At 45.7% G+C, this 27,921-nt stretch overlaps 2 protein-coding genes and 1 long non-coding RNA gene across 3 annotated transcripts in view; 1 reads left to right on the top strand and 2 right to left on the bottom strand.

The window, feature by feature from the left end:
• The window catches only part of LOC141424741 (uncharacterized), a 167,477-nt gene extending 148,151 nt beyond the window's left edge, over positions 1–19,326 (bottom strand). Inside the window, exons 1-2 of the long non-coding RNA XR_012449613.1 lie at positions 18,686–19,326; positions 18,140–18,275 (exon numbers count right to left, since the gene is read on the bottom strand). This is a non-coding gene — a long non-coding RNA (uncharacterized lncRNA). The remainder of the gene's footprint in view (positions 1–18,139; positions 18,276–18,685) is intronic.
• Positions 19,327–21,448: 2,122 nt separating this feature from the next.
• Nanos1 (nanos C2HC-type zinc finger 1) lies at positions 21,449–26,327 on the top strand. The gene has a single exon (XM_074078212.1). It carries the CDS (start codon positions 21,530–21,532, stop codon positions 22,439–22,441), a length of 912 nt encoding a protein of 303 aa, XP_073934313.1. The 5' UTR covers positions 21,449–21,529; the 3' UTR covers positions 22,442–26,327.
• Positions 26,025–27,921, bottom strand: part of Eif3a (eukaryotic translation initiation factor 3 subunit A) — a 34,156-nt gene continuing 32,259 nt past the window's right edge. Inside the window, exon 22 of the mRNA XM_020186282.2 lies at positions 26,025–27,250. Within this exon, the coding sequence (XP_020041871.2) occupies positions 27,027–27,250 (224 nt within the window). The 3' untranslated portion in view covers positions 26,025–27,026. The remainder of the gene's footprint in view (positions 27,251–27,921) is intronic.

Below are 27,921 nucleotides of genomic sequence, written 5' to 3'. Positions count from 1 at the left end.
TAGGAATTAATAGTAAGAAAAAGTATAGAAAATATATAAACACTGGAGACTGAACAGTGTACTTTTGAATGATCCAGATCATTGAAGAAATCAGGGGGAAACTTTAAAATTCTTAGAATCAAATGAAAACAAAAATACAATTTACCAGACTCCTGGGATACAGTAAAAGCTGTTTCTAAGAGGGAAGTTTATAGCTGTGAGTGACTACACTAAAAAAATCATTCTAGGGCTGGTGCAGTGGCTCAAGTGGTGAAGCATCTGCCTAGCAAAGGTGAGGTCCTGAGTTCAAACCCCAGTACCACAAAAAAAAAAATTGGCCAGGCACTAGTGGCTCACACCTATAATCATAGCTACTCAGGAGGCAGAGATCAGGAAGATCACAGTTGAAAGTCAACCTTGGGCAAACAGTTTGCAAGACCCTATCTCAAAAAAACCCACCACAAAAAAAGGGCTAGTGGAGTGGCTCATGTGGAAAGAGCACCTGCCTAGCAAACCTAAGGCCCTGAATCCAAACCCACAAAAAAAAAAAATCACTGCTGGCCATGGTGACAGATGCCTGTAATCCCAGATACCAGGAAGTTGAAGCAGGAGGATGACAAATTCAAGGCCAGCCTGGGCAAAGATAGTGAGACTCTATCTCAAAAATCAAAATACAAACAAAAGCTCAAGTGGTAGAGGCTTGCCTAGCATGCTCAAGGCCCTAGATTTAATCTCCAGCACCACAAAACAAACAAACAAACAAACAAACCCTTATTGCTGTATGTGGTGCTACAAACCTGTAATCCCAATCCCAGCACTTAGGAGACTGAGGAAGGTAGCTTACAAATTCAAAACTATCTCAGGCTCTTAGTAAAATAAGAGTAAGCCAAACTCAACCACTGTAGACAGAAAGAAATGTAAAGGTCAGTGCAGAAATAAATGAAACAGAGACTAAGAGCACAATACAAATGATCAATGAGAGTTGTTCTTTGATAAAATAAGCAAGACTGGCAAATCCTTAGCCAAATTAACCAAAAGAGTGAAGACCCAAATTGATATAAGTAGAGATATTACAATAGATACCAGAGAATCATTAGAGAATATTTTGAAAACTTAAATTCCAATAAATTGAAAAATCTAGAAGAAATGGATAAATCTCTAGATGCTTATCACCTACATACTAAAATTGAACCACGAGGATATAAGCCAACTAAACAAAACTATAATGAGCAATGAGATTAAGGTAGAATAAAAAGTCTCCCAATAAAGAAAAGCCCAGGACAGGATAGAGTCACTGCCAAATTCTCTCATGTAACCCTCAGGAAGGGTGACATGAGCCAAGAAATATAGGTGGCCTCTACTGACTTGGAACAGCACTCAGCTGATAACAAACAAGAAAACAGGAACCTTGGTCTTGGAACCTCAGGAACTGAATTCTGACAACAGTCTGAATGAACAAGAAATGGATTCTCCTCTAGAGCCTCCAGAAAGAAGAAGAATTAATGTAAATGCTCAAATTATTCCATAAAGTAGAAAGAAAAGGAATGCTAGCAAACTCATTCTACAAAACCAGCGTCACCTGATACCAAAACTGAAAGGAGGCAACAGGAAAACTATAGACCAATTTCCTTGATAAACGTAGATGTGAAAATCAATAAAACACTTGCAAACAAAATTCAACAACACACTAAAAAGATTGTAGCCCAAAAGACTAAAAATCGTATGTTCTCCCTCATATGTGGACATTAGATCAAGGGCAAACACAACAAGGGGATTGGACTTTGAGCACATGATAAAAGCAAGAGCACACAAGGGAGATATGAGGATAGGTAAAACACCCAAAAAAACTAGTTAGCATTTGTTGCCCTCAACGCAGAGAAACTAAAGCAGGTACCTTAAAAGCAACTGAGGCCAATAGGAGAAGGGGATCAGGAACTAGAGAAAAGGTGAGATCAGAAAGAATTAACCTAGAAGGTAACACACACGCACAGGAAATTAATGTGAGTCAACTCCCTGTATAGCTATCCTTATCTCAACCAGCAAAAACCCTTGTTCCTTCCTATTATTGCAACAAAATTAGAGATAAGGGCAAAATAGTTTCTGCCAGGTAGCGAGGGGGTGGGGGGAGAGGGAGGGGGCAGAGTGGGTGGTAAGGGAGGGGGTGGGGTCGGGGGGAGAAATGACCCAAGCATTGTATGCACATATGAATAAAAAAAAAAAGATTGTACACCATGATCAAGTTGGTTTTGTTTGAGGCATGCAAGGATGGTTCAACATATGCTAATCAGTAAACATAATCAGCTCATGAACAGAATTAAGGGAAAAAATGACAGATGCAGAAAAAAGCCTTTGAAAAGGATTCACCATACCTTCATAATAAAAGTTCTGAAGAAAGAAATAGGGGTAAGAAATAGGGGTCTAGTTTCAGTCTTCTACATGTGAATATCCAGTTTTCCCAACAGCATTTCTTGAAGACACTATTTTTTCTCCAACATGTGTTTTTGGCACCTTAATCAAAACTTATTTAAGTTTTGATCTCTAGCTGTGTGGACTTGTTTCTGGATTTTCTGTTCTATTCCATTGGTCTACATGTCTGTTTTTGTGTCAATACCATGTGGTGTTTTTTTTTCTTCCTATAGCTCTGTAGTATAATTTGAAGTCAGGCATCATGTTATTCATTAGATAAAGAATTAATATCCAGAATATATAAAGAGTTCCAAAAATTAAACACCAAAAGAATAAACAATCCAATTAATAAACGGGCAAATGAACAGACTGTTCTCAAAAGAATTGAACAATTCTCACAAGAAGTACAAATGGCCAATAAATACACAATATCTTTAGCCATCAGGGAGATACAAATCAAAATGACACTGAGATTCCATCTCACCCTGGTCAGAATGGCCATCATTAGTGAAACAAACAACAAATGCTGGCAAGGATGCAGGGGAAAAAGAAGCCCTAATACATTGTTGTTGAGAATGTAAATTATTGCAGTCACGATGGAAATCAGTACGGAGGCTCCGCAAAAAAGCTATAATTCGAACTAAATATGATCCAGCTATATTACTCTGGGCATATACACAAAGGAATCAAAGTCAGCATACAAGAGACACTTGCACACCCACATTAACCAAGGCACTATTCACAATAGCCAACTTATGAACTCAGCCTAGGTGCCCATCAACAGATAAATAAAGAAAAATTTGATATATATATAAAACAATTATTTATATATAATATATGCATATTTTATATGTATATATATTTTATATATATACATATATATTTCATATATATATACACATGTATATATAAATAAATAAAATGGATGGAACTGGAAGTGTTATGTTTGGGTAAATAAGCCAGTCTGAAAAGGATAAGTATCACATTTTCTCTCAAACGTGGAATCTCAATTTTTAAAAATACATGGAAGAGGAAGGGGATGGGGGGGACAGAAGAGGGTGATGGGGGGTGAGTATGACCACTCGTAGTACATCATATACATGTGTGAAAATGTTATCATGAAACCCAGTATTTTGTACAATTGATGTATGCTAATCATTTTAAAAATGAAAAAAAGGCCAGGCATGGTGGTACTCACTTCTAATCACAGCACTCAGAAGTCTGAGGCAGGAGGATCCCAAGTTTGAGGCCAGCCTGGTGATATAGTGAGGCCCTGTCTCAAAAAAAAAAAAAAAAAAAGAAAGAAAAGAAAAGAAAAGAAAAAAACTACAGCATTTATTCCACTCATAAATGTCAGGGCTCAGTGGCGACAAGTTCTCTTTATCATGTTGGCCTCCCCTGGAGGAGCTCAAAGGTTAGCAGCTGGACCGTCTGAAGGCCCCGTTCAGATGTCTGGCAGATGAAGCTGTGTGGACTCAGATGGCTGAGAATGGAAGAGCTGGGACCCCTCAGCCACCTCCCTCCAGGACTCTCAGGATGATAGTTTCTGCTTAGCCAGACTTTGCATATGTTGCCCCAAGATTCCCAAAGGGAAAAGAGAAAGAGAGAGAATGGGCTCACCTTTTACTGCTTTGATTCAGGATCCAAGCAGCGCTCTTTCGTCTGAGTTGTTCTGTTTTTCAGAATAAGAGCAGCTCCCGTTTAAAGCAAAAGACACAGACCTTACATCCCATCATAAAAAGAGTGTGTGAGAAGGGCTACATTCAAGGCCTGTCACCAATCCAGCCTTCCCTAAAGTGACTGGCTTCCTGTGCTTGGAAAAGGACAATAGACTTTTTGGGGACTGCTGAACACTGACTCTGCACTGACACCAAAGTGGCCACCGTGTCCTGGATGGATGTTATACATGCAACACAGACTTCCACTCCACAATATCCATCTGCCTACAAATATGTCCCCACTCCCCAAGGGAACCAGCCAGTGATCTGTGGCAAGTGGATTACATTGGATTTTTTTCTATCATGGGAGAGGCAGCACTTCTCTCTCCTGGGAATAGAATTTTTTTTTTTTTTTTTTTTTTTTAGTATTGGGGTTTGAACTCAGGGCTTTGTGTTTGCTAGGCAGGCACTCTACCATGCCTCCCTAGCCCTTTTTGCTGTGGTTATTTTGGAAATAGGATCTTGCTTTTTGCCCAGGCTGGCCTTGTGGCAGGAAGGGAGAAGAGAGATTAATGACACAAGAAAAACCGGAGTTGGGGAACATCACCAATGAAATAACATGTGAGGTTAAAGCAGCTAATGAAATAACATGTGATTATGTATGGGACAAGCTGTACCCCCATCTCCCATTTCTGTAACCTGCTCTAAATGGTATATAAGAAAAGCCCCTTTGTTCTCAGTGCTCAGCCTTTGGACGCAAGTCCACTGAGTTGCTGCCGGCTTGCTTAATAAACTTGTTTCCTGAAAGCTTTGATGCCCTCTCAGTCTCTGTCTGAGTCCCCTGCAACAGCCTGGATAAAGGTCCTCCTTTTATTAAGCTTTCCACCATTGCTGGGATGTCAGGCACATGCTGTCACACCCAGCTTTTTTCCAGTGAGATGGGGTCTCACAAACTTTTTGCCTGGGCTGACCTGGAACGTCTATCCTCTCAATCGGAGTCTCCCAGGTAGCTAGGATTACAGGAGCGAGCCACCACTCCTGGCTAGAATCTTTAGGTATGGATTTGCCTTTCCTGCTAGACACACTTGAACTAAAACCATTAACAGCACCAGAGCAGTCTGTGATCAAAAGAATTCCAAAGTCCTTGGGTCCCTCAGGGAAGAGTCTATAGCAGGACATGTGTGTGTAACTGGATTTATTTTTAAAAAGTTATTTATTTAAAAAAGTTAGGGAAGGGAAATACAGGTGGAAGCTGGGAAGCAGAGACTGTACTTCTCTTCTCCATGGGCTTTTAAAACTTACGCTAAGGGAAGGAAGGAACTCGGTGATTCCCATCCAATAATCAGTGAGTGGGGAGGGGCGTGGGTGGTTCCTTGGCCAGGTGAGGGCGGTCCTGAGCCATCTCTGAGCAACCTACACACACATTCACTATTAAGTCATATTTTTATGAGTCCCGAACTTTTCCCTAATTTTAGCCTGCCTCAACACCGTCATGCACAGACTTCTGGAATAACTCACAGTCATGGTATTTATTTGAGGGCCATGTGAGGAAGGGACAATGATTTATACAAATCAATGTAAAATATAGGAAATTATAAAATAGTCAACCTTCATCTGTTTCTGATTTGCCAAGGGTTCTTTCTGACAGTTTGAGACCAACAGATGCAATGTTTCAGGAGAGGAATTATTTTTTAAAATCCTGCCCTACCACAATCAAATTTATTATGAAAGATCAGCTGGAGGGGAAAAGGTCACTAATTGATTATAAGAAAAGATTTGACTTCCATTGAGCTTTGTACAAGTTGCACCTGGAAACATTGATCATTTGATTGTATTTTTTTAATCCATCATAACTTCGATTCTTCAGTCACTCTGAAAACAGTATGTCCCAGAATGTATCATGCTAAATAAATAAACTTTTCCACAGAAACTGAAGTGGTGGTGGTCAAGATTCCTGCAGGAAATCAGCTTTTTGACAATCTCAAATGGCCCCTGTCCAGCAACAAACACAAGTGAACCCGCCTCTGATCTGGCTGTCTCCTGGCTATCCTCCAGAGGCAAGGACACACTCTGACTGCCAGGTCCACCCCCAGCAGGTGTCTGTCATGCAGTCAGAAGCAGTTCTGTCTGTTCTCAAAACCAGGTCATCAAGGCACGGCCCAAGCCCAGCCTCATTCCCGAAGTAGGAATGGCTGACCCAGAGAGCTGCATCTGTTTGTTTCCATAAAAGCCTCCTTGTAAGGAGAGTTCACACCCAGCTTGTCCTTGAGTAGAAAGAAGTTAGTAGCTACAGAAGGAGCTGAAGGTGGCTCTATTCTCTCCCACGCCCTATCCCCAGGTCTCTCAATCACCCTTCACTAAATACTGTCTATTGTCTCAGACCTGCAGGGCCAATGGGCCAAAAGAGGAAGAGAGCACAGAAGTCCTGCTGAAGAGGTCAGCACAAGCCACAGTCATGTAGCCCAGAAGGGGGACCATGGACCCAAAGGGGGTATGGTGGAGATCTATGGGCTGTCAGGGAAGTTGTACTGGTTGGGTCTCCCTCACATGCAAGGAACTGAATTCCATGTTAAACCAGCTCAAACTAAAAGGAGATTTCCTGGAGCATCTAACTAGAAATCCAGAGGTACCCGCTTCAGGCACACCTGGATCCAGGGGCTGAAGCAATGATGTCATTAAGGTGCTGTCTGTGTATGGGTTTTTTGTTCTGTTTTTCCTGAAAGGAGCTTCTTCCTGTACAGCCAAGAGGATTACCAGCAGTTACAGATTCCCAACACCCCAGGTGAGAAGTTACAAGGAAAAGAATGCTTCTCTCTTGCAGTATTCTCCCATCAATCTCAGGGAAGGGCCTGGCTGACCCTGCTTGGGTCACAGGCCCATCCATGCCTGAGCCACTCTCTTGACCAGGAGGACAGAATTCTGATCGGCTAGTCTGTGTCATATGCCCAGGGCTAGAGCAGGAGCAGGGCTGTTACTGACAGCCTTCCCAGGAACACATGAGAGGAGTGTAGTCCAAAGGAACCCAAAGAAGGTGTGCAGGAAGGCATGCTCCCCACCTCGCTCCCCACCTCGCCCAAGGCTCGAGCAGCGTTGAAGCCAGCAGGACTTAGCAAGAAGGGCAGGGAAAAGACGTGGGACAGGAGTGGAAAGCAGGGGGGACCCCAGAGTCCCACTGGCTCCTCACTCTGGTGCTCCAGACTATCAGGATGGTGTGGTGGAAGGTGCAATGGAAATGGTGAAGCACAGAGGGTCAGACCCCTGATTGGGCTGTTTTGAAAACAGAATTTGGCACCACCAAATCTTGGCTGAAAGGCTGCTCAGCTATGCAACATTGGAAACTGGGCAGGTATAGCTGCCCAGTGACACCCTTCTAGCAGGTGGGCCTGGTCCCCATGGCAACCAGCTGGTTGAGTGTCTGTCCAGGGACAAAGAGGACAATCGCTTTTGGGCTTCCACAGCAAGGAGACAGGTGCTCAGGATCTGAAATCTAACATCCCACATTCAAATGTCTCTGTCTGTCTGTCTATCTGTCTCTCTCGCTCACTTTTGCAGGACTGGGGCTTGAACTCAGGGTATCACCCTTGTTAGGCAGGTGCTCTACCATGTGAACCATGCCCCCAGCCCTTTTTTTGCTTTTTAGTTATCTTCCAGATAGGGTCTCATGCTTTCGCCCTGGCAGCCTGCACTGCATCCTTCTGCCCGTGCCTCCCCCAAAGCTGGGATGGCAGATGTGAGTCGTCATGCCCAGCTTATTTAATGACTGAGATTGGAGGGGGAGTCTTTCTGTCCAGGTTGGCCTTGAACCAAGATCCTCCCAATCTCTGCCTCCAGAGAAGTTGGGAATTACAGGCATGCACCACCATGCCCTGCCCTGTATTCTTTTTTAAGAAAAAAAGCTACCCATAATTCCACCACTGAGGAAGACTGCTGTTCAAGGCCTTGTATATATCTTTCTATACTTTTACACGCACTTCCTTATGTATATCCTTCACATGAAATCTATAAGATCAAAGATACACACCCACTGCTTAACAAAAGAAGGGGGTCAAGGTGTTCTGATCTCATTTAACAGGACACCTGCACCCTCCCATCACCTGCCCTTCAATTTAACAGTGCGGAGGAGCCTGGGACCCAAAGGAGGGAAACAACTGGCTGTCTTCACGTGGCAAGCCGCTGGTGGGTCAAAAACAAGGATCCCAGATCTGGTTCCCTCAGGCCTTTTCCAGCCCATGACTCACCCACACAGTTACTTCCCTTCTGAGGAAGACTTCAGTGTCCAACTTGAGGGCCTGTGGCCTCTGTTGGCAGGCAGCAGCTGGGGGAGATCATGCCTCTGACCTCCCCAGAAGATCCTGGGCTTTTCCAGCCCTCATCCTCAGGTAACCACCCTGCCTGCCTGGCCAGGACCTGCTCCCAAGAGCTGTCACTATCACCACCTATCCTCCAATGGGATTTGATAACTATCTTTGGAGACAAAAAAGTAGTGGGCTCCACCAGACACCATGGGCATACCCCAAGCACATGCAAGCAGGCAGGCAGGAGTCTCTTGTTTTTCTCTGGCTCCAGGAAGGGAACCATTCATCAGCAGATGTCACAGCAGGGGACATTGGGGCCCTGATGATGCATTCAGCATCCTGAAAGGCAATGCTATCAGTCTGAGCTTTCCAGGGATCTAGAGGGAAGTGGACAGATGAAAAGAGAGCTTAAGACACAGACAGGGCTGCTGTCGAGAAAAAAGAAAGCAAGCATGGTAGAGTCCAAGAGCCAATGGGTTAAGAGGGCCAACGTGGGGCTATTAGCCCAGGTTCAGATCCCTTCCAATTCTTGCTTGAACTTGCTTGAACACAGTTCAAGGCTGTGTGACCTTGGATATGTTGCATTCCCCCTCTTAATCTCACTGTCCACATCTATAAAATGTGATTGCCCACCATATTTAGTTCCCAGGGATGTTGGATACTAACTAAGGTACTGGTGCTAGGTGGGTTATTCACGGTTTTTATTTTTTAGCTGGTGATGTTGGGATAGGAGAGGTGTCACAAGTAGCCATGGGGCAGATACTCAAAACACCAAGCCATGTGCTAATCATTTTCTAAACTGTACTGTACACTTCTTGTCTTCTTAAACAGAGTAAATAAAATTTAACATATTCCCAATAATTCAGAATTAACATTGCCAAATTATTGTATTCTGCCATCGCACAGTGATATCCACAGATGGAACTGCATGGAACTGCATGTTTATCCATCATCACCTCCAGCCTATGTCTGAGCTGAGAAACCAGGTGAAAGAGTGTTACAGGTGTGCACAAGGCTCCACGAAATGAGGTGACTCTTCAGCACAGCAAGTGTGGCAGTGGGACCCATGTATTCAGAGACGTTATCTCTTTCACTTTCCACTTCTTAGCCTCATCCTAAATGGCCAAGGTTTTGGGGGGTCCAGCCCCCAAAAATGTGGCCACTACTGTGCTCATCTCAAGTGGCCCCCAACATGGAGAGAGGGTTGCAGGGCAAGTTGATTGCAGATAAATGCATAATTATTATCACGGATCACCTTTAGTCTTTTTCAACTCTACGTTTCGAGTTGAAAAGGGAGCAGGCAACAGCAGTCAGTCTTACCTCCTGACCAGCACGAAGCAGTGCAAAGTCCCTGAGGTCTCAGGGAAGAAAGTGACCAGCTCTGCTGCATGGAAAAGGGAGAGCTTTCTGAAAAGAATATCTGAGCTGAGCCTTGAAAGGCAAAAGGAGAAAGGGAAGGGGACTCCTGGCAGAGGACCAAGCCTGTGCAAGGACGCCAGGGTGTGAATGTGCACAGCCAGAGGAGGCTGGAGTGGTGGCCGAGACTAGAGCACTACATCCATCAGTGTCCGACACCACCTCAGTCCCAGAGAATCTCCGGGGTCCATTACCAATTGGCTGGAGCTGACCCTGGGTCCTGCTCTAAGATTCAGAAAGTTGAGGCTCCTGGCAGCCCCAAGCCAAGTCCACCCAAGAAATAGCATTTAAATGTTCGCAGTACCTAGTGGAGGCAGCGGCTACAAATGAGCAACTGGCCCTGCGTGCACAGTGTTTCTGTAGAGCAGTTAAGCCCCTGGCCAAAGAGGCTAAAAATAGTGTTGGGGGAGATTTCCAGACAAGACTGTGACGCATTCAAACCAAAAAGACTCCAAGATTGGCACAGAAGATGAAAACTAAAATATCAGCCGGTTCCGCCAGCTTGCAGAGTACTTTTTGCTCCATTGGCAAGAGAGATTTGTTCACTGAGCACCTGCCAGGCCTGGGAGGAGAAGGGGAGATTGGCACCACCCTGAAATAAGCCACTGCTCATCTCCATAGCCACAAAAAAAGAATGTGGTGCCACTCCGTGTCCCCACCTGGAAAGATTCTCAAACACATTTAATGAAGAAAGCAAACATATCACACGTGGGAACTCAGATAAACTACATAAAAAAAAAGGTGTAGCAAAAAACCCTGCAAGGCCTCACAACAACCCAAATAGTAGCATTATCAGCCCCATTGAAGGGCCTGTGAGGTTAGTGAACTTGACTGCATGATTCATGAATTGTGGAACTGCTGAGGGCATGGACCAAGGGGTACAGCACTTACCTAGGGCGCACAAAGCCCTAGGTTCAATCCCCAGAACCATAAATAAATAAATAAATGGTGGAATTGGCATAGAAAAAGAATTGCTAAGATTTGTATAGTAATTTTTTAAACATTGTAATACTACACATTAAATTCATTCAGTAACAAACGTGAATGGGTGACTATGTGCCCAGTACTACCCATGTCCTTGGAGAAACCACAGCTAAAGTCCTTGCCTCATGACATTTACATCCCAGGGTCACCTCTGGGAGGTAACTACCAGAGGGTGGGGTCAGGAGATGAAGGAAAATATCAGTGTCGTCTTAATTGTTTGAATTTTTTCTAATAGGAAGTAACTCACTATTTGAATAATTAAAATTTATTTTTAGTGTTTCCACTGAAAAGGTATGCTTTGCTTTGGAGGCAAAGTGACAGACTCTTCAGGTCTTCTGCCCAACCCCTAAGTGTTTCTTTTAAATAATTTTCACGTAAACTACTATCATAGAAAAGTAAAGTAAAATGTGTATTTCAAAAAGCTGCAAGAGTTGTGGATGTTTTCACCATACAGAAATGATATATGTTTGATGTAACAATGTATTTACCCTGATTTGAACTTTACACAATGTACATGCATAGAAACATCACAAGGTGCCCTATAAATATGCACAACTTTTTATGTGTCTATGTAGCACGAAAACTAAATTTAGCCAGGTGCAGTGGCTCACACCTGTAATCCTAGCTACTCAGGAAGATCGCAGTTCGATTGTCAGCCCAGGCAAATAGTTCGAAAGACTGTATCTCAAAAAAACAGAAAAAGGGCTGCTGGAGTGGCTCAAGGTGAAGGTCCTGAGTTCAAACCTCAGTACTTAAAAAAAAAAAAAAAAGCTAAACTTAAACCTTAAAAAAAGAAAAATACAGATAAAGCCCACTTGAAGGGCTCTTGCTACTCTCCAGTCACAATGCTAAACCCTCCTGTCTGATCCTCACAGTTGCCCCATACAGTAGTTATTTTATAGATCAGTTCTCAACCAGGGGTGACTTCACCTCCAAGAGACAAGTGGTAAAGTCTGGAGACATTTTGGGCTGTCAACACTGCAGGGAGGGGTCTGTTACTACTGTTACCTAATGGCTACACCCAGAAATGCAGCTAAGTGTCTATACAACGTACAGGACAGCTGGGCTAGAACACAACCAAGAGTTGTCCTCCCCCAAACACTGAGGTTGGCAAACTGAATTTCCTGAGCACAGCTTGCCCAAGGTCACATGGCTAATGTGGTGTCCAGGTTTGGTGGCCATCCAAACTTGTGAACACATCACTTCCCACGGCAAAAGATGAGTAAAACCGGAGATGGGATTGATTTTCCTAGTCAGCTGATCCTAAAACAGTGTTTGGGCTGTCCAGCTGTGCCCAGTGTCATCAAAGAACCCTCTGAATAAGACGAAGCAGGAAAAGTGCAGAGGAAGACTGCCCCCACCACAGGCTTTGAAGATGGGAGCGAAGTTTGACCCCAAAACCTAGCTCTTCACCACTGCCCTGGAGGAAGGGGAAAAAACCTGTAATCCCACAGGCCAGGCAGAACCATTGTTAATATTTTGGAATTACAGATTTATACTGTGAGCATTCCCCTATGTGGTTAGATATTAATAGAAACCACAACTTCCACTGACCATGTAATAAATAGTTCAGCATAGGCAGGGACCACTTACCTGCTCTTGATCTGACTGTTAAGTTGTTCTCCATTCCATACTATTACATACAACCCGCAATGACCATTTTGGCTGGAATCTCTGACTGCATCTTGGGTTACAGTTGTGGACACAATGACATTTTGGTCATCAATTGACCGCATATACAGTGATAGTCCCATAAAACTTTATCATCTAGCGACAGCTTGGCTTTTGTTTTGATTTTTTTTTTTTTTGACTCTGGGTCTCTTTGGTCAGATTGGCTTAAATTTACAATCCTTCTGCCTCCACCTCTCAAGTGCTGGGATTATAGCATGCCTGGTTTTTTTCATATATTTACAAATCATTTTGATTCATATACAAATCATTTTCTTCATATACCTTCCCCATTTTCTACTATGTGTTACATTTGTAATCAGTTTATGTTTTATATGTATTAATATCAGCTTTAAAGACAGCAACACTTTGGCAGAGCAGGCTGCTAACATGGAGGCAGAGATAGTAGGATCTCAGTTGAGGTAAGCCCAGACAAAAAGTTCAAGAACCTATCTGAAAAACTGAAAGCAAAAGGATTGGAGGTGTGGCTCAAGTGGTACAGCACTAAGGCCCTGAGTTCAATACCCCATAGTGGGGAAAATCGTTGCCATGGGTATTTTATTTTAGGAAAAATATTTGCCATAAATAGTTGTTTGTTGTTGCCTTTAGCATTTTGATGTTATTGTTGCTTTTCTTTGTTGTCAGATCTATTGCTTTTTCCTTTGGAATTTCATCCATCAGCTAAATGGTTTAAAAGACAGCTCCCCTCCTTGCAGTTCAGAGAGGGAATAAATATTTACATGCTTTTCCTCCTAGGTTGTATATGTGTGTAATGTTTAATTTCCTAAACTTAACTCTTTAATTACTTCATTATGACCATGAAATGCCAACCATGAAGGCAAAGTTCCTGCAATTTTTAAAAGCTATAAACAGATGGAAAAGACAAATTACAACCCCAAGAGAAATGTAGCCGAAAAGCAAGCCTGAATGAGACCTACGGGCGTCCTCCCTGTGGTCTGCAAGGCCGTTAAGCATGAAGGACACCCCTCCTCCACAAGCCAACCCATGCTTAGTGTCGTACCTCACACTGTGTTCCCAATGCTGTGCAGCAGGGTAGACACCCATGGCTCTCCTGGCCTTCTTCCTGGCCGGACCTCACACAGAAGCGACAGGGTTCTGGCCTGGGGCTCCCGGAGCTCCGCTTTCCTGTCCATGTCTACCACCGCCAGGAGAAAGGAAGGGGGGATTCCGGGATGGAGAAACCCAACAGCCATCAAAGAGGCAATGGACTAGACTCTGGAACCATTAAAAAAAATTGCCAATGCTGGGTCCTGAACCCAGGACTTTTCCTATACTAGGCAAGCACTCTGTCCCTGACAACCTCAGCCCTTGAGTAGATGATTCTCAACTGTAATGCCTGGTCACTTCTGCATTAAATCAGCACTATCTACCAATAATAAAAGACAAAGACCACAAATAATTCACATTTTGCCAAAATGTTTAAGACATGGGGGAGGTCTCACTATATTGCCCCAGGCTGGCCCCAAACTCCTAGCCTCAAGTGATCTTCCAGCCTCAGCCTCCCAAGTAGCTAAGGCTACAGGTATGTACCACCATACCCAGCAAAACCTTTTCTTTTTAGCATTAAGTAGCTTCAGAAGACAAAAATACAAATAAGGTACACAGTAAGGGGCAGTTCTGTGTTAACCATCCCTTACACCTCCCTCCCGAGGCCCCCAGAAGGACCATCCTAAATCTATACTCCTCCCTCACCCTCTCTGCAGCTCTACCACACTTGTCTGCCATTCAACAGCAGTTCGTTTCATTTTGCATGTCTTTTAGTGTTAAAAAGAAATTTTCCTAGACCAGTTACATTTAGTAGAGTGTATATGAGCAAGACAAAACAAAAAACACACCTCTTGAATCAGGCAACTCCTAAAAGCCAAAGCAAGGTTCTAAGAATTCCAACCAACAACACATTTTCTGTCACCATTTATAGAACAGAATGGGACATAGAAAACAACTTAATTGGCTACAGCCTAGTCAATCAACCAGTCAATTGGTTACAGATTAACTAGCTAATTATTTACAGCTTAATTGGCTATCCAGCTTTCTGCCACTAACCAAAACCCAGTTACTGCAAATAAACTCTAGATTGGTTTGGCATGTTGGACACAGTGCACCTGCCCAGTCTGAACCCATGATTACCTACAAAATAATAGTTCACATTAGCTTATCAACATTGAAACATAGTACATTTTATTCTTTTGCTATTGCTGTTGCTATTTTTTTCATTCATCCTTAAGCTTCTGGTACCCATATTTTCTCACGTAGCTATAATTTACTCATTAATACTGCTCCATGGGTTCCAATAAATAAGCATCACAATCTACTTATCCACTCTACTGTTGAACAGTTGGGCTGTTTCCAGTTTGGGGCAATTAGGATAATGCTGCTGTGAGCATTTTTCACAACTTGATTGGGGTATAATTTATACTACCGCAAAATTTACCCATTATAAGTGGCCTATAAATTTAGACGATTGTGCAAACCTCACCACCACCCAGTTCTGGAACACTTCCATCACCCCAGAAGGTCCTTCAAGCCTGTTTGCCGCCAATCCCACCCACCTCAGGCAACTACGCATCTGCTTTCCAGCGCTACTGTGTAGCTGGCTTCATTCACCTAGCGTGATGTTTCAGAGGTCCGTCATTGGGTTGCATGCAACCATAATTCGTTCCTTTTCATTGCTGAGAAGTATTCTGTTCTGTAGCTATACTACATTATCTATTCACCAGTTGATGGGCGATTATTTTTTTAGCACAGTCATCCTGCTAAGAATATACAAGACTTTGTGTGGGCTGTATTCTCATTTCTCTTGTGTAAATAACATTCTCTAGGAGAATAACTGGCTCACATGGTAAATTATGTCTGACTTTTATTTCACTTCTGTGGACATCCTGGGGGTGGAACCCAGGGCCTGGTCCATGCTAGGCAAGTGCTATACCACTGAGCTACACCAAAATCTATGTTTAACTTTAAAAAAAGAACAATGTAACAACTTTCCAAAGTAGCTGTACCTTCTTGCATCCCACCACTTTTGACTCCTCTATGCCTGCAACAGCATTCATCCTGAAGATGGATGAGAAGGGAAGTGTCCCATTTAGGGACACTTGGAAGAGGATGGGGAAGCAGAACATAGAGAATTCTAAGCCAATGTGTGTCCCTGGGCCAGGGGTGATTTGGAGTATGATGGCTTGGTGAAATCTCACCAACCAGCTGTGGGGATTGGTGTTTTCAACTTCCCCAAACCTCATTTTCCTTTTTGTAAAATGGGTACCACTCTATGCCTGAGGGAAGGAGCTCAGAAATGCACCCAGCTAACACTTAATGCACTGTTCCGGCCCAGGACCTGTGGGCTCCCGTGATCCTCAGCACCATCTGCCCAGGAGACAGTCCTTCAGCCTCTCCCTCCTGACACATCCTACCTTAAACAAAATCAGGAGCTCCAGATCTCTCGAGGAAACACATGCTGCAGAGAGAAAGCACTACTCACTTTGCGAAAGTCTGGATTGCTGGGTAATTATCTAGACTGCTTTTAAATGCATTTAGTTTTGATTGGGGGACATCTCTGACACAGAATGGGATGTGCCTGATTTTGTTCAGGTAATTCCTTGCTCTGTCCCCTCCTGCTATTCTATGTTGATAGCTAGCTCCCCTTGCCCCCCTACCTACCAGTGGAATCCCAGAAGCCCCAAGAAAGACTAGTGCATCTGAACTGGCAAGAAGGACACAGGTAGCCAGGCATGGTAGTGCACACCTATAATCCCAGTGCTTGACAGGCTGAGGTAGGAGGATTGTGAGTTCCAGGGTAGCACACAGTGAGTTTGAGGGCAGCCTAGACTATATAGTGAGACCTAGCCTCAAAAAACAGAAAAATAAAGTAGGAAGAGGAGGACACAGGTGCAAGTCTCGGCCCTGTACTTAGCAACTGAGTCTACTGGAGCTGAAGCAGGAGGGAACCACAACCCCTGCCCCACATAACAGCTGGGGAAAGCGAGGCCATGGGTGAGGCGTGGGAAGCACCTGGTGCAACTAGGCAGAATCATTCCCGTCAGCTGGAAGACTTTAGCCCAAGATAAGCCTGAGAGAAGAGAGCTCCAAAGCTCTCTCTTCCCTCCCAGCTCTTGTCCACACACACACACACACAGACTTCTGGCATGGTTGTTACCTCCACTTGGTCAGAATGATGTAGCCTACTTTTCTGATGGATTACCAAATGCACTGTCTTCATATTACTATATGTTTTCGTTAGAACAAAGCCAGATGTAAGTCAAAGAAGACCCAACTCGAAGTGGTAAAACAATAAAGGTATTTAAGTATCGTAAGAAACAAGTCACCCAGTTACCAACAAAAAATGTCACCAAGACTATTTTTTTCTTTTTTAGGTTTTCCAGTAAGCCACCACCACCAGTATGCCAACTTTTCGTCCTGAAGCCGTGTCAACTCAGGGCTGCCCCAGCTCACCTGAGCTGGGGAAGAGATCTCATGGTCCACTTTTGGGTTGTTATTTTCCTTTTTTAAATAAGGGAACAAAGCCAGGAGCCTGTAATCCTACTCAGGAGGCAGAGATTAGGAGGGTCATGGTTCAAAATCAGCCTGGGTAAATAGTTCATGAGACCCTATCTGGAAAAAAAAAAACCCAGCACAAAAATAGGACTGGTGGAGTGGCTCAAAGTGGAGGCCCTGAGATCAAACCCCAGTACAACAACAACAAAAAAAAGGGGAACAAACTTTCCCAGAATTGCCCTAACCCACAGACATCACTTACATCTCAAGAGCCAGGACTGGGTCACTAGCCCTCTCCTTACCCACTGGGGACCAGGGAAACAGGATGTTTGCCCTTGCCTTGTCACCACTCATCCCAAGGCTGAAGGAGAGACTCAGAATTAGGTAAGCAAGGGGGGGAGTGTCCACCACTTTACCTGAGGAGCCCCTTGCAGATCAGAGGAAGGAGCTGGGTCCAGAGAGGTAAAAATCCTCATCTAAGACTACCGTGTCTTTTCAAACCCAGCCCAGGGCTGGGCATGGGTCGCTCATGCCTGTAATCCTAGCTACTTTGGAAACTGAGATCAGAGGATCAAGATTCAAGGAAAGCCCCCCCAGCTAAATGGTTCATGAGACCCCCCCCATCTCCAAAATAACCAGAGCAAAATGGACTGGAGGTATGGCTCAAGCAGTAAAGCACCTGATTTTTAAGTGCAAAGCCCTGAGTTCAAACCCCAATCCTGCCAAAAACAAAACAAAATCCAGACCAGGACCCAGCAAGTCCCTCATTTCACCCCAGGGTGTCTCTACTAGGGCTGATTCTAAACCCCCACTGGGCAGGAGCCTTATCCCCAGGCCTCCGAGTTTGGGCAGAGGTATGACAGGGACAAAAAGCAACACCTTGCAGATAGATCAGGCCTATGCCCAATTGGGCCTTACCTGCCTGCAAAGGTAGGGGAGGAGGTAGGGGGCAAAACACTTCCGGCCCCCTAGCAAAAGCTTGGCAGGCAGGCCAGCAGGAACCCAGTGCCTGACAAGAGCACGTCTGTAGCTGCCTGGCCCCTGGCCAGGCTGCCTCATTCCCCAGAGCTGACCTCATGCTTCTGAAGAGCACAAGCTGTCCGCAGTCTGTGCACAGCCTTTCACAGTTCTGTTCTGCCAGCAAAGAAAATGGCCAGGGTGGGGGCGTGTGGAGAGGTGGGAACACAGAGCCCAGACAGCCGTCCACCCAGCTACCCTGCCTACCAAGAGTCTTCTGTGCAGCCAGGCAGGCCCTCTCCAGAAGAAAGTCGAAAGGAGGCCCATGCCACCTATCTTCCTGCCTCCCCCAGTCCGAGGTGTCCTGTGCAGAAACTTTCACACCCAGCTCCATTCCAGAGTCCTGGAAAATGAACAGAAGGCAGACTTCATGGGAGGCGCTAAGAACATCTCTGAAGGCAATTCCACCGCCTCAAAGAGAGCTGGAGAGCTCACGGCCAGGCTCTGGTCTGTGCTTGGTGACAAAAGTAACTTTATTTAACCCAGAGCTGGCACAGCCGCCTCCTCTGGCCTTTCCATGGTCACGAAGAGCAAAAATTCCCAATGTACTGAGGCCCAGCATGTCTGGGAGACATGCCGTTTTGCTCTGCTTCCAGATGCTCTCCAAACACCTACTTAACACCTGATAGCAGATGAGGCAACCTGCTGCAGAAACAGCACATGTGGCCAGACACCAGACCCCGGGATACAACTGTGCCTTCCAATTCCATTCAGGGGCGTCTCTATACAATCCCCTCTCCACTACCCACTCACCCAGGCTGCAGGTCCCAGGCAAGGCATTTGTTCTTATTCCAGTGCATGTAAAAATTTTCATTCTCTTTCAACCACAAGAGCTCAAACCATGCGCCGGAGGGAAGAAGGCCTTGGTTTTTGCTTTCCCCACTCTGGCCTGATCCAGAGGGAGCAGACACAGCAGCTGGCAGTTTTTAACTTTCCTTGCTGAAGATTTTCTCAGAATGGTGGTTCCCACTTTTCAGAGCTTGAAAAGTCTGCAGGCAGCAGGGCTGTGTGTACAGAGCTGGAATTTTCCATTTATAGAATAATAATCTTCATACCACTCTGGGGGCTGGTGTTCTCGTGCTAAGAGCTCAAGTTCAGTGTCAGCAAACCTGCCAGGCTTCTGCGGGAACCCCAAGGCTCTCAGGTTCTTTTATTTATTTTTGGTGGGAGAGGAGGAGGAAATAAAGGAGGACTTTTTTTAACTCAAGTGCCAACACAAACTTGAAAAAGGAACTGCGTTGGCAAGTGCAGAATATGACTGCCTGGTTTCAGGTTTTCTATCAACCTTTGGGGGCAGGAGGTAAGAAGAGCCTGAGATGCCTATCTTCAAGCCCTCACAGGACAGGTGGTCATAACATAACAGGCATCACTTTACTGTCTCCAGTCCTTCCCTGTGCCTGCCAGCAGGCTCTAGTTTGCAGGGGCCCATGCCAAAGGCACACTGTCCCATCTTGCTTTTCCTCTTTCCAGCTTTCTGAGCTCGTATTTGAGACCTAATGATGCATGCACCAACTGAGACAGAAGTACCTTCTGGGCCATGGGAAAGCCACCTAGCCAGGAGTGAGGAGACCCAAGTCCTAGTTGTAGCTGTCACATAGTCACTGTGTGACCTTACAGAAGTCCTTCTCATCTTTGAGTCTTTTTTCTTGTCTGAAAGACCAGATTGAATGAGCCCAAGGCCCCTTCCACCATGAACCCAGTCCGCCCATTCATTCATTCTAACATTAATCCATGCCAGCACCAGGATCTGGTGCTTCCCTGTTGGGCCATCCTAAACCTGCTAGGCACAGCCAGACCCTTAAATGTGTCCTAATGATGCCTACCAGCACCAGGCACCCCACCTCTTTGTTTCAATAGCCACTGAATGGTCCAGAATAGAGAAGGAAAGCCCAGCCCTGTCACCTGCCCAGCCACCAGAGCAGGCATTCTTAGTCCTTAGAAAGTCCTCAGTACCTAAAACCTCTTCTATGTTTTTTTTCTTTGCTTTTTGGTGGGACTGGGGTTTGAATTTGGGGTTTTGCACTTGCAAAGCAGGTGCTCTACCACTTGAGCCACATCTCCAGTCCAATTTTGTTCTGGTTATTTTTCAGATTGGGTCTCCCCAACTATTTGCTCCGGCTGGCTTCTAACCGATGTCCTCCTGATCTCAGCCTCCCAGGTAAAAGCTATTTTTGGTGGGACTAAGTTTTCCTACTTTGATTTAAAAAAGAAAAAAAAAAAAAGGTCTCTTTTCCTAGGAAAGCCAAGATCACTTCTCATCCTCCTAATCAAAAATCATCTGACTTTTGTTCTCCATAGTTTTTACAAAAAAAAAAATCTTACTCATTTCAAAGAATTAAATTATTAAATTAATGATGCCCATCGCGGTGGCACAGCATTCCAGAGGCTGAGGCAGGAGAACTGCCAGTTTGAAGCCAGCCTAGGTTGCATAGCTAGACCTTTTCTCAAAAGAAAAGAAAAAAAAATATGTTGAGCATACTTTGTTTTTCAAATTGCACATGCACCACTGATTTCAATCCAGCTGCCTCCCGCGAGGGAGTGAGGGTTTCACACCCCCACCACTATCCTAGGCTCTGCAGATCGTAGGAAGAGTTTCTGGCCCAGCCCCCACCCCTACCTAAGTCACCAGCAAATGTCACCCCCCACCCGGTCTCTGAACACCTGTTGGAGGATGCTGCCAGTGGGAAAGTCCTGCATCCCTCCGCTGGTTGCACGGCAAACCTATAACTCCCTGAGCTTTAGAGGTTTGTGAGGATTTCATCCAGCGGAAAGCGTGCCAGAGCGCCGTGCCAACGGAAATCACAGGGTCGCTGGGTGGCTCTGATGTGAGAGCTGCATCCAGAGATCGCGCCCAGTCCTGCCTCCCACAGCCATTCTTGCTGGTGGTGGTGAGAAACGAGGAGGGGAAAGGGGCTTCTCAGATCGTAAGTCTGGGGCCATCCAAGGCTGGGAGGTGGGTGCGTGCATCCCCCGGTGGCCATTCCGACCCCGTTCTCGGCAAGCTTCACCCGCAGGCAGACCTGGTCACCTGTGCAAACCCCAGGCCCCGCGCTCCAGCGAAGGCGGATCCCAGCCGCCGCCCTGCTCCCGACCCCGGCCCCTCTCCCGTACTCTCTCCTCTCCTCCTAGCTGCGTGCGCCGTGCACGCCCCCTCCCCGGCCTCCACCAATCAGCGTCCGGAGCGGCGCCCGTGGCGCCAGGACTACGATCCGCAGCCAGTTAGCGCCGCGGCCCGAGGCGGCGCCTCGCCCGCCCCCTCGCAGAATGAGAAGCGCCCCGCAGCTGGCAAGGCTGAGCGCAGCGCGCGGGGCGCGGGAGCCGCGCGGGCCGGAGCGGAGCGCGCGCACTGCCCTCCCGTCCTCGGCGCGCCCGCCTCTGCTCCGCCTCCGTCCGGGGCGCGGGCGAGGTGGCCCGGGCGGGGGAACGCAGGGGGCAGGGCCGCGGCTGCGAGGAGGGGCGCGGGGAGGAGCGGGCCCGATAAAAAGCGGCGAGGCGGCCCCACCCCGCGGCAGGCCGGCGGGCAGACTCGGCGTGTCTCTTCCGTCCGTCTGGCCCGCGCCGGCGGCGGGGAGGCTGCGCGCGGCCCGCAGCCCGCCCATGGAGGCTTTCCCCTGGGCGCCCCGCTCGCCCCGCCGCGGCCGCGCCCCCGCGCCCATGGCGCTCGTGCCCAGTGCCCGCTACGTGAGCGCCCAGGGCCCGGCGCACCCGCAGCCCTTCAGCTCGTGGAACGACTACCTGGGGCTCGCCACGCTCATCACCAAGGCGGTGGACGGAGAGTCGCGCATCGGCTGCACCCGCGGTGGGGACGGTGGTGGTGGTGGTGGTGACAGTGGTGGTGGCGGCGGCGGCTGCGGCTCCCCGCCCTCCTCTTCCTCCTCGTCCTGCTGCTCCCCCCACGTGGGGGCCGGGCCCCGGGCGCCGGGGCCGACACTGGGGCCGCCCGACTACGACGAGGACGACGACGACGACGACAGCGATGAGCCAGGGTCCCGGGGCCGCTACTTGGGCGGAGCGCTGGAGCTGCGCGCGCTGGAGCTGTGCGCGGGCCCCGCCGAGGCCGGGCTGCTGGAGGAGCGCTTCGCCGAGCTCAGCCCGTTCGCGGGTCGCGCCGCGGCGGTGCTGCTGGGCTGTGCGCCCGCTGCCACCACGGCCGAGGTGACGCCACGCGAGGAGCGGGCCCCGGCGTGGGCGACCGAGCCTCGCCTCCACCCGGCCTCTGGGCCGGCCGCCGCCCGGCTGCTCAAGCCCGAGCTGCAGGTGTGCGTGTTCTGCCGGAACAACAAGGAGGCGGTGGCGCTCTACACCACCCACATTCTCAAGGGCCCCGACGGGCGAGTGCTGTGCCCGGTGCTGCGCCGCTACACGTGTCCCCTGTGCGGCGCCAGCGGCGACAACGCGCACACCATCAAATACTGCCCGCTCTCCAAAGTGCCACCGCTGCCAGCCGCCCGCGCGCCGCCGCCACCGCGCAGCGCCAGGGACAGCCTGGCCGGCAAGAAGCTGCGCTGAGGCCCGGGCTGCGCCACCCGGCCCGCAGCCCGCGCGGGGGACCCGCTCGCACTTGGAGCTCGGCAGCTGGACCAACTGCAGGCGTCGTCTTGGCTGCTTTTCCGAAGCAGCCGGCTATGCGGGGTACTGTCCTGGGGAGCGGTGGAGACCACACGCTGAAATCCGGAATTTTGTCTCTCCAGCTTGCAGTTTGCGCACATTCAGAACGGAAGGCTGGGTGTGCAGTGCGCTGGCTGGGACGCGGCGACTGAGCAGCGCTGTTTACCGTACACGTCCGCTTATTTTAGATGCGCGTCAGTATGAAATTGTCTATCTTCGATGTTTCGTTTTATGAATGGAGACACTTTACTAGGTCTAGAATATTTTTTTAATAGCCTCTGAACTGAGCTTAAATCTGGCGATTTTATGGAGTGTCCGCAAAATGACTTTTATTGTTAGATGCAATTAATATTTTAGTTGTCCCTAGTCAGTTACTCGAATTCTAGGGGAACCAAGCCCCTGGCGGCTTCAGAGTTACAAGAAGTGAAGGCTTAGTACACTTTCCAAAGTTTATTTTGGGAGGGTATTCCCTCTTTGTGGCTAGTTTCTGTCCTAGCTGGAAGCTTAAATGCACATCTGTAGCAGGTAGAATATAGCTCCTTATCTATCCTTTTATGTACCAGATATTTTATTACTGGACTAGCAACTTCTACAAATTGTGCCAAGTCATAATCATTGTGTATACACTTGGAAATGGTGCTGTTTAAAAGACTTGTGTATTTATACAGTAACAGTATGAATTAATCAATCTCACCTGTAACTATTTGGCATTTTCTCTATGCACCCATCCCCCATTGCCAATACCTTACAGTCCTCTACGATATTAGGATAAAAATATCAAGCAAAGATCTAAAAACTGCCAGAACAGTGTTATTAGCTCACTCTGATCGGTGTCAGGACTCCTAACTCACAGAGGAAAGCTTATTTCACCTGTTCTCCTCAAACTAAAACAGATGGGAAGCTAATAACCTGGGTTTGGGAAGGTTCACTTTGGGCTGTCTGGCTTTAGGTAGGTAGGAGGTGCACCAGAATAAGCACCAATTGTTGGGAAGTGGAGACAAAAAGAATGTGTGTCCCCATTCTTACTGGAATGGAACCCACGTTATGTGTGAGATTAAACCTAACCCTCAAAGGTTCCTGGTGAGTGCCAAGCATGGCATGTAGCTACCTACCATCAAGACCAAATGGCGACAAAGACGGAAGTGAATTAACATGAACTCATCAGAAACCAACAAACGCCACTATCTGAAAATACCAGCAAGAGAGATTTAGTCTTCAGCATATAAAGCTTTCCAGGAGGAGGATTTGGCTAGGGTATTAAGAGTTAGACTGGTTTTGTATTAAACAGCTTTCTCTCCAATAAAACTTGACTTGATTTGGGACACTTACAAGAATGTAGAATAGAGGCTAGGTTAAAATCACTGGGTAACTGTGAGCTGTTTCTTAGCAAGGAAGAAAATCTATCCCTGCTAGTCTTAGCCCCAGAGCAGAGGGCAAATTTGAGTCTAAAAGTAGCCTAGTAAAACCATGTAATTTTTCTTCTGCTAGAAGACACATTACTTTAAATTAGCTTCATTTCAGGGCTGAAGTTTTTCAAGTCAACGTGAATTCCCATTCTCTTCCCTCACTGATCCACGTTTTTTCAAGTTAGTGCAATCTCCATGTAAAAGGGACTAGACAGGTGGCAGAACACAGTTGTGAATCTTACCAAACTACTCTCTCCAAAGTCTTAGGCATGTGGCACTAGCATAGCCTCAGTACATGAGTGCATAATGGGAGGTGCCCAATACCAATTCGCTACTCGGACATCACCGTTTTACCAGACTCAGAATGCTGAGCATGGGGTTTCAGGGGAGTCCTGAAGTAGAATATGAACCAGTCAGACTGCTGTTCACAACCCCCCACCCTGTGCCAAATGTGCCTCAAATACTGGGAGTTTATACAATATGAGAGATGGCTATAGCTAACTGCCATAGCATACCTAAGCACATCCATGTAAAAGTGATTCTTGGAACTCAGTGTAAAACTAAACACTTTTGCAAAACATTTTAGGGTAGAGAAACCCCAAGTTTCAAAAAAAATATACAGAATAGTGTGAGAAAGTTGCCTTAAGAATATGTTGTATGTTTGGCAGGTAAATTCTCAAGAACTTTTTACCAGAGGCCAGGGCACAGGCTGCTTTTTCTGTTCTTCCAGTTGCTATTTTTTGTGTGTGGGGGGGGTAATATTTCTCCTACAAAGTCCTTTATAGAAGTTGCAAAATTACTAGCTTAGAGCTTTTGTCAGACATTTTGAACTTCTATCACAAATATGTGTACTTTCAAGGGAGTTTTAGTCCTTTCTATTCTTAGCAATTTGAACATTCCCTCCAGTGTAATAATTTCAATTATAAAATTCGGCCATCAAAATGTCTTCGGGGAAAAACAAAACATGGTTTTTCTTTTCAGATAGGGATTTGCTCTATAGCCAAACCTGACCTTGAACTCACAATCCTGTGTTGACCTCCACAGTGCAGGGATTACAGACATGCACTTAACGTACCTGGCCACCTCATGGTTCCTACCATCCCCCACACAGAGATGCTGCTACCCTCTTCTTGGGAAGCACCATATAGACAACTAGTGGGACGTCTCTTCTTCACACCCATTAGCATTAACAGCAATGCTCTTCTGATTTAAAACACGGGGACCACATGGTGCCTCAGTGTGTAGGCTGCTGTTCAGTTTTCCTTAATACTTGCAAGTGTAGGGGGAAGGAGGCTAGGCTCTTAAGGCTGTGATAGTGGAAGCCAGCTCACAACGCAGCGGCCATGAGACTCCTCTGCTCTCCACTTTGTGCTCTAGGGTTCTGACTCTCAGAACAAAGGAAATGAGAACAGGATGTCTGGGAAACAGGCTGAGCAGAAAGGGTGGGTTTACAGAACAGCCTCGAAACCTCCAAGTCACATCCATCAGATGAAGTGAATCCCCTTGAGGCTTATCTGTGATGTCACATGTACTGTTCTGATCTCTGGTAACAAACTCATAAGTTCTTGCCCCAATACAAATATTGATCTTTATTTAAAGTCTTTTTTTACTTGTTCTGAAAGAAAAGGCATTCTCCCCACAAAAGGCCTTTTTAAAAGATGCCCACATTTGAAATACTAGATATTTGAAACACCAAATATCAGTAACACCAAACAAGCATCGATTAAGTAGAAAAACATCAATGCTCCCTCTTCTGCCCTCACAGCTGTGCCATCAGAAATTCTCACCTCTACTCAGTAACATTCCCTGAAATTTAACATGATTTCTTCTAACTTAAGTGAAAATCCAAGATGGTATCTCACACACACACCACATGTACACCAACTCAGAAGGCAGCATTTCAAGAAAAGTTAGAGGAAACATTCTACTCATTTGCTGTATTTAGATGATTTTCTATTTTTATACTGACTGAGCAGATATTTAATAGCACTGATAAAAACTCAAGTATAAAGTCAGATCAATATGCAAACTTACTACCATAAAAAAAAAAACTTTGTAATCACAAATCAACACTAAAACAAATTCTGTAAGTATTTTATTTATCACTGAAGAAAAACACAGCAGCAAGTTCTGTGTTGGCTTCAATAAGACCAAATAGTTAATCTTTAACATAGCCTCCCCACTCCAAAATTGAAGTCAACACAGTCATTACTACAAATTACTTGTTGAAAGAATCTATCCTGAAGAGAGGAAATTAGGAAAAAGAATTTAAACAATTCCTCCAAACCACACATTTATAAATATTGTCATATTTAAAATGTTTGAAAGGCATGAATTCTCCATTAATGGAAAAGCAGTTTGCTATTGGCAATAGAAGAAACTCAAGAGACAGTTTATCAAATGCTTTAGAATTTAAAAGCTGTGCTGTTTTGGATTCGCATTTGAGTAGTACACTGACGTCTGCAAATTACCTTACTCCCCTCCGCAAGTAAAGTCTACAGAAAACCCCACTGAATCCATTGCTTGTAATGTTTGCTGAGCTTAATGTGATCCTAAAAACTCTCTCTAAATTTAGTTAATAGTAAACACCTTTAAATACCTATGGAGGTACATGTTTCAACCAGTAATGGTGTGAAAACTGTTCCAGATCCACTAGTTTTTAAAGGGTCCTCAAATGTGTTTTAACAGAACCTTACCTTATTCCAAATTAGTATCGGATATTTCAAAATCAAAAGGAAAAAAAATCAGTTCTATACCAAGATAGAGGTGTTACTCAATACCTGAAGAGTTCACATTTTTATTTTTTGAGTTTTTCTTTTTTGTAAACAAATGATTGATGAAATAATGCAACACCTTAAATTCCAGAAAATGGCATGGTTTTCCAACCTTCTGTGGAAGGTGCATGATCAGTGCATGATCAATCTTATATAGGATTAATACAAGTTCATGCTCTTTGTGTTATGGTGAGACAACATTAAAGAATCCAATTTAGACTGGTTGAAGCACAAGTATAGTAATCCTTGAATGTGGTTAAACCTATGTAAGACACAAGTTTGAATCCACCATCTTCATCTTGAGACTTAACGTCGTACTGTGGTCCAACCATCTTCATCAGTCTCATTTTTAGTACGACGAAGAGATTCCCTATCTTTCTCGGTTCTCCAGGAGGCCTTCTCTTTTTCACCTTCCCTTTCTCGTTCTCGGTCTCTTTCTCGTGAAAGAGCTGGGGGAGGGGCACGACGAGGTGGATCACGCTCTTCTGCCCGGTCATCTTTCCGGTCATCAGCACGTCTCCAAGAGCTTGCTAAAAAAATAGTTGAATTTTAAAAATATTAAAGATCGCAAGTTTGAATACATTCAATAGGCTCAAACTAAACAGAACTTAGGCAAAACAAATGTCTCTGCCTGTACTTAAGACTTACAACACAGAATCACATCTGAAAACCAATGAAAGCTTCGCACATTTTAATTTCTTTGATGTAATTTCTGCCAAATTCCTTTAACAGACAAACTGAAAATCTGAAAACAAGCAGAAGTCACTGTCCGTAACTATAAACTTTCAAACACAAGGTGACAAAAATCTGGCTGGCTGAAAATTTTTTAATTGAAAGTATTTCTGGCTGTTGCTGAAGAATTTGAATGGCAAATTAGCCAAAAAATGAGTTCTGTGTTATGTCTGTAATAATCTTATGATCCTGCTATGCAGACAAAAATTTTAAAAGTGTGAGACAAGTACTTAAGTACAACTGGCATTTTAAATAAATATACTATCAGTATTGTTTATGACTGAAACTTTAGTTTTAGAGGATGAACACTTTTTGCTTATCCATTAGGACCTTAACTTTTATTTATGTGGTGGTAATGAGGTTTGAACTCAAGGCCTCATGCTTGCTAGGCAAGCCACTCCATCAGCCCTATTTTGTGTTGGGTATTTTTGCGACAGGGTCTCGGGAACTATTTCCCCGAGCTGGCTTC

This window comes from Castor canadensis, chromosome 7 (genome assembly GCF_047511655.1).
Source record: "Castor canadensis chromosome 7, mCasCan1.hap1v2, whole genome shotgun sequence".
NCBI lineage: Eukaryota > Metazoa > Chordata > Mammalia > Rodentia > Castoridae > Castor > Castor canadensis.
This window is presented reverse-complemented; position numbering and strand designations above follow the sequence as displayed.

Bases quoted from the DNA above. Each gene is read 5' to 3' on its own strand.
- Nanos1 (XM_074078212.1), top strand. From the start codon at position 21,530: ATGGAGGCTTTCCCCTGGGCGCCCCGCTCGCCCCGCCGCGGCCGCGCC.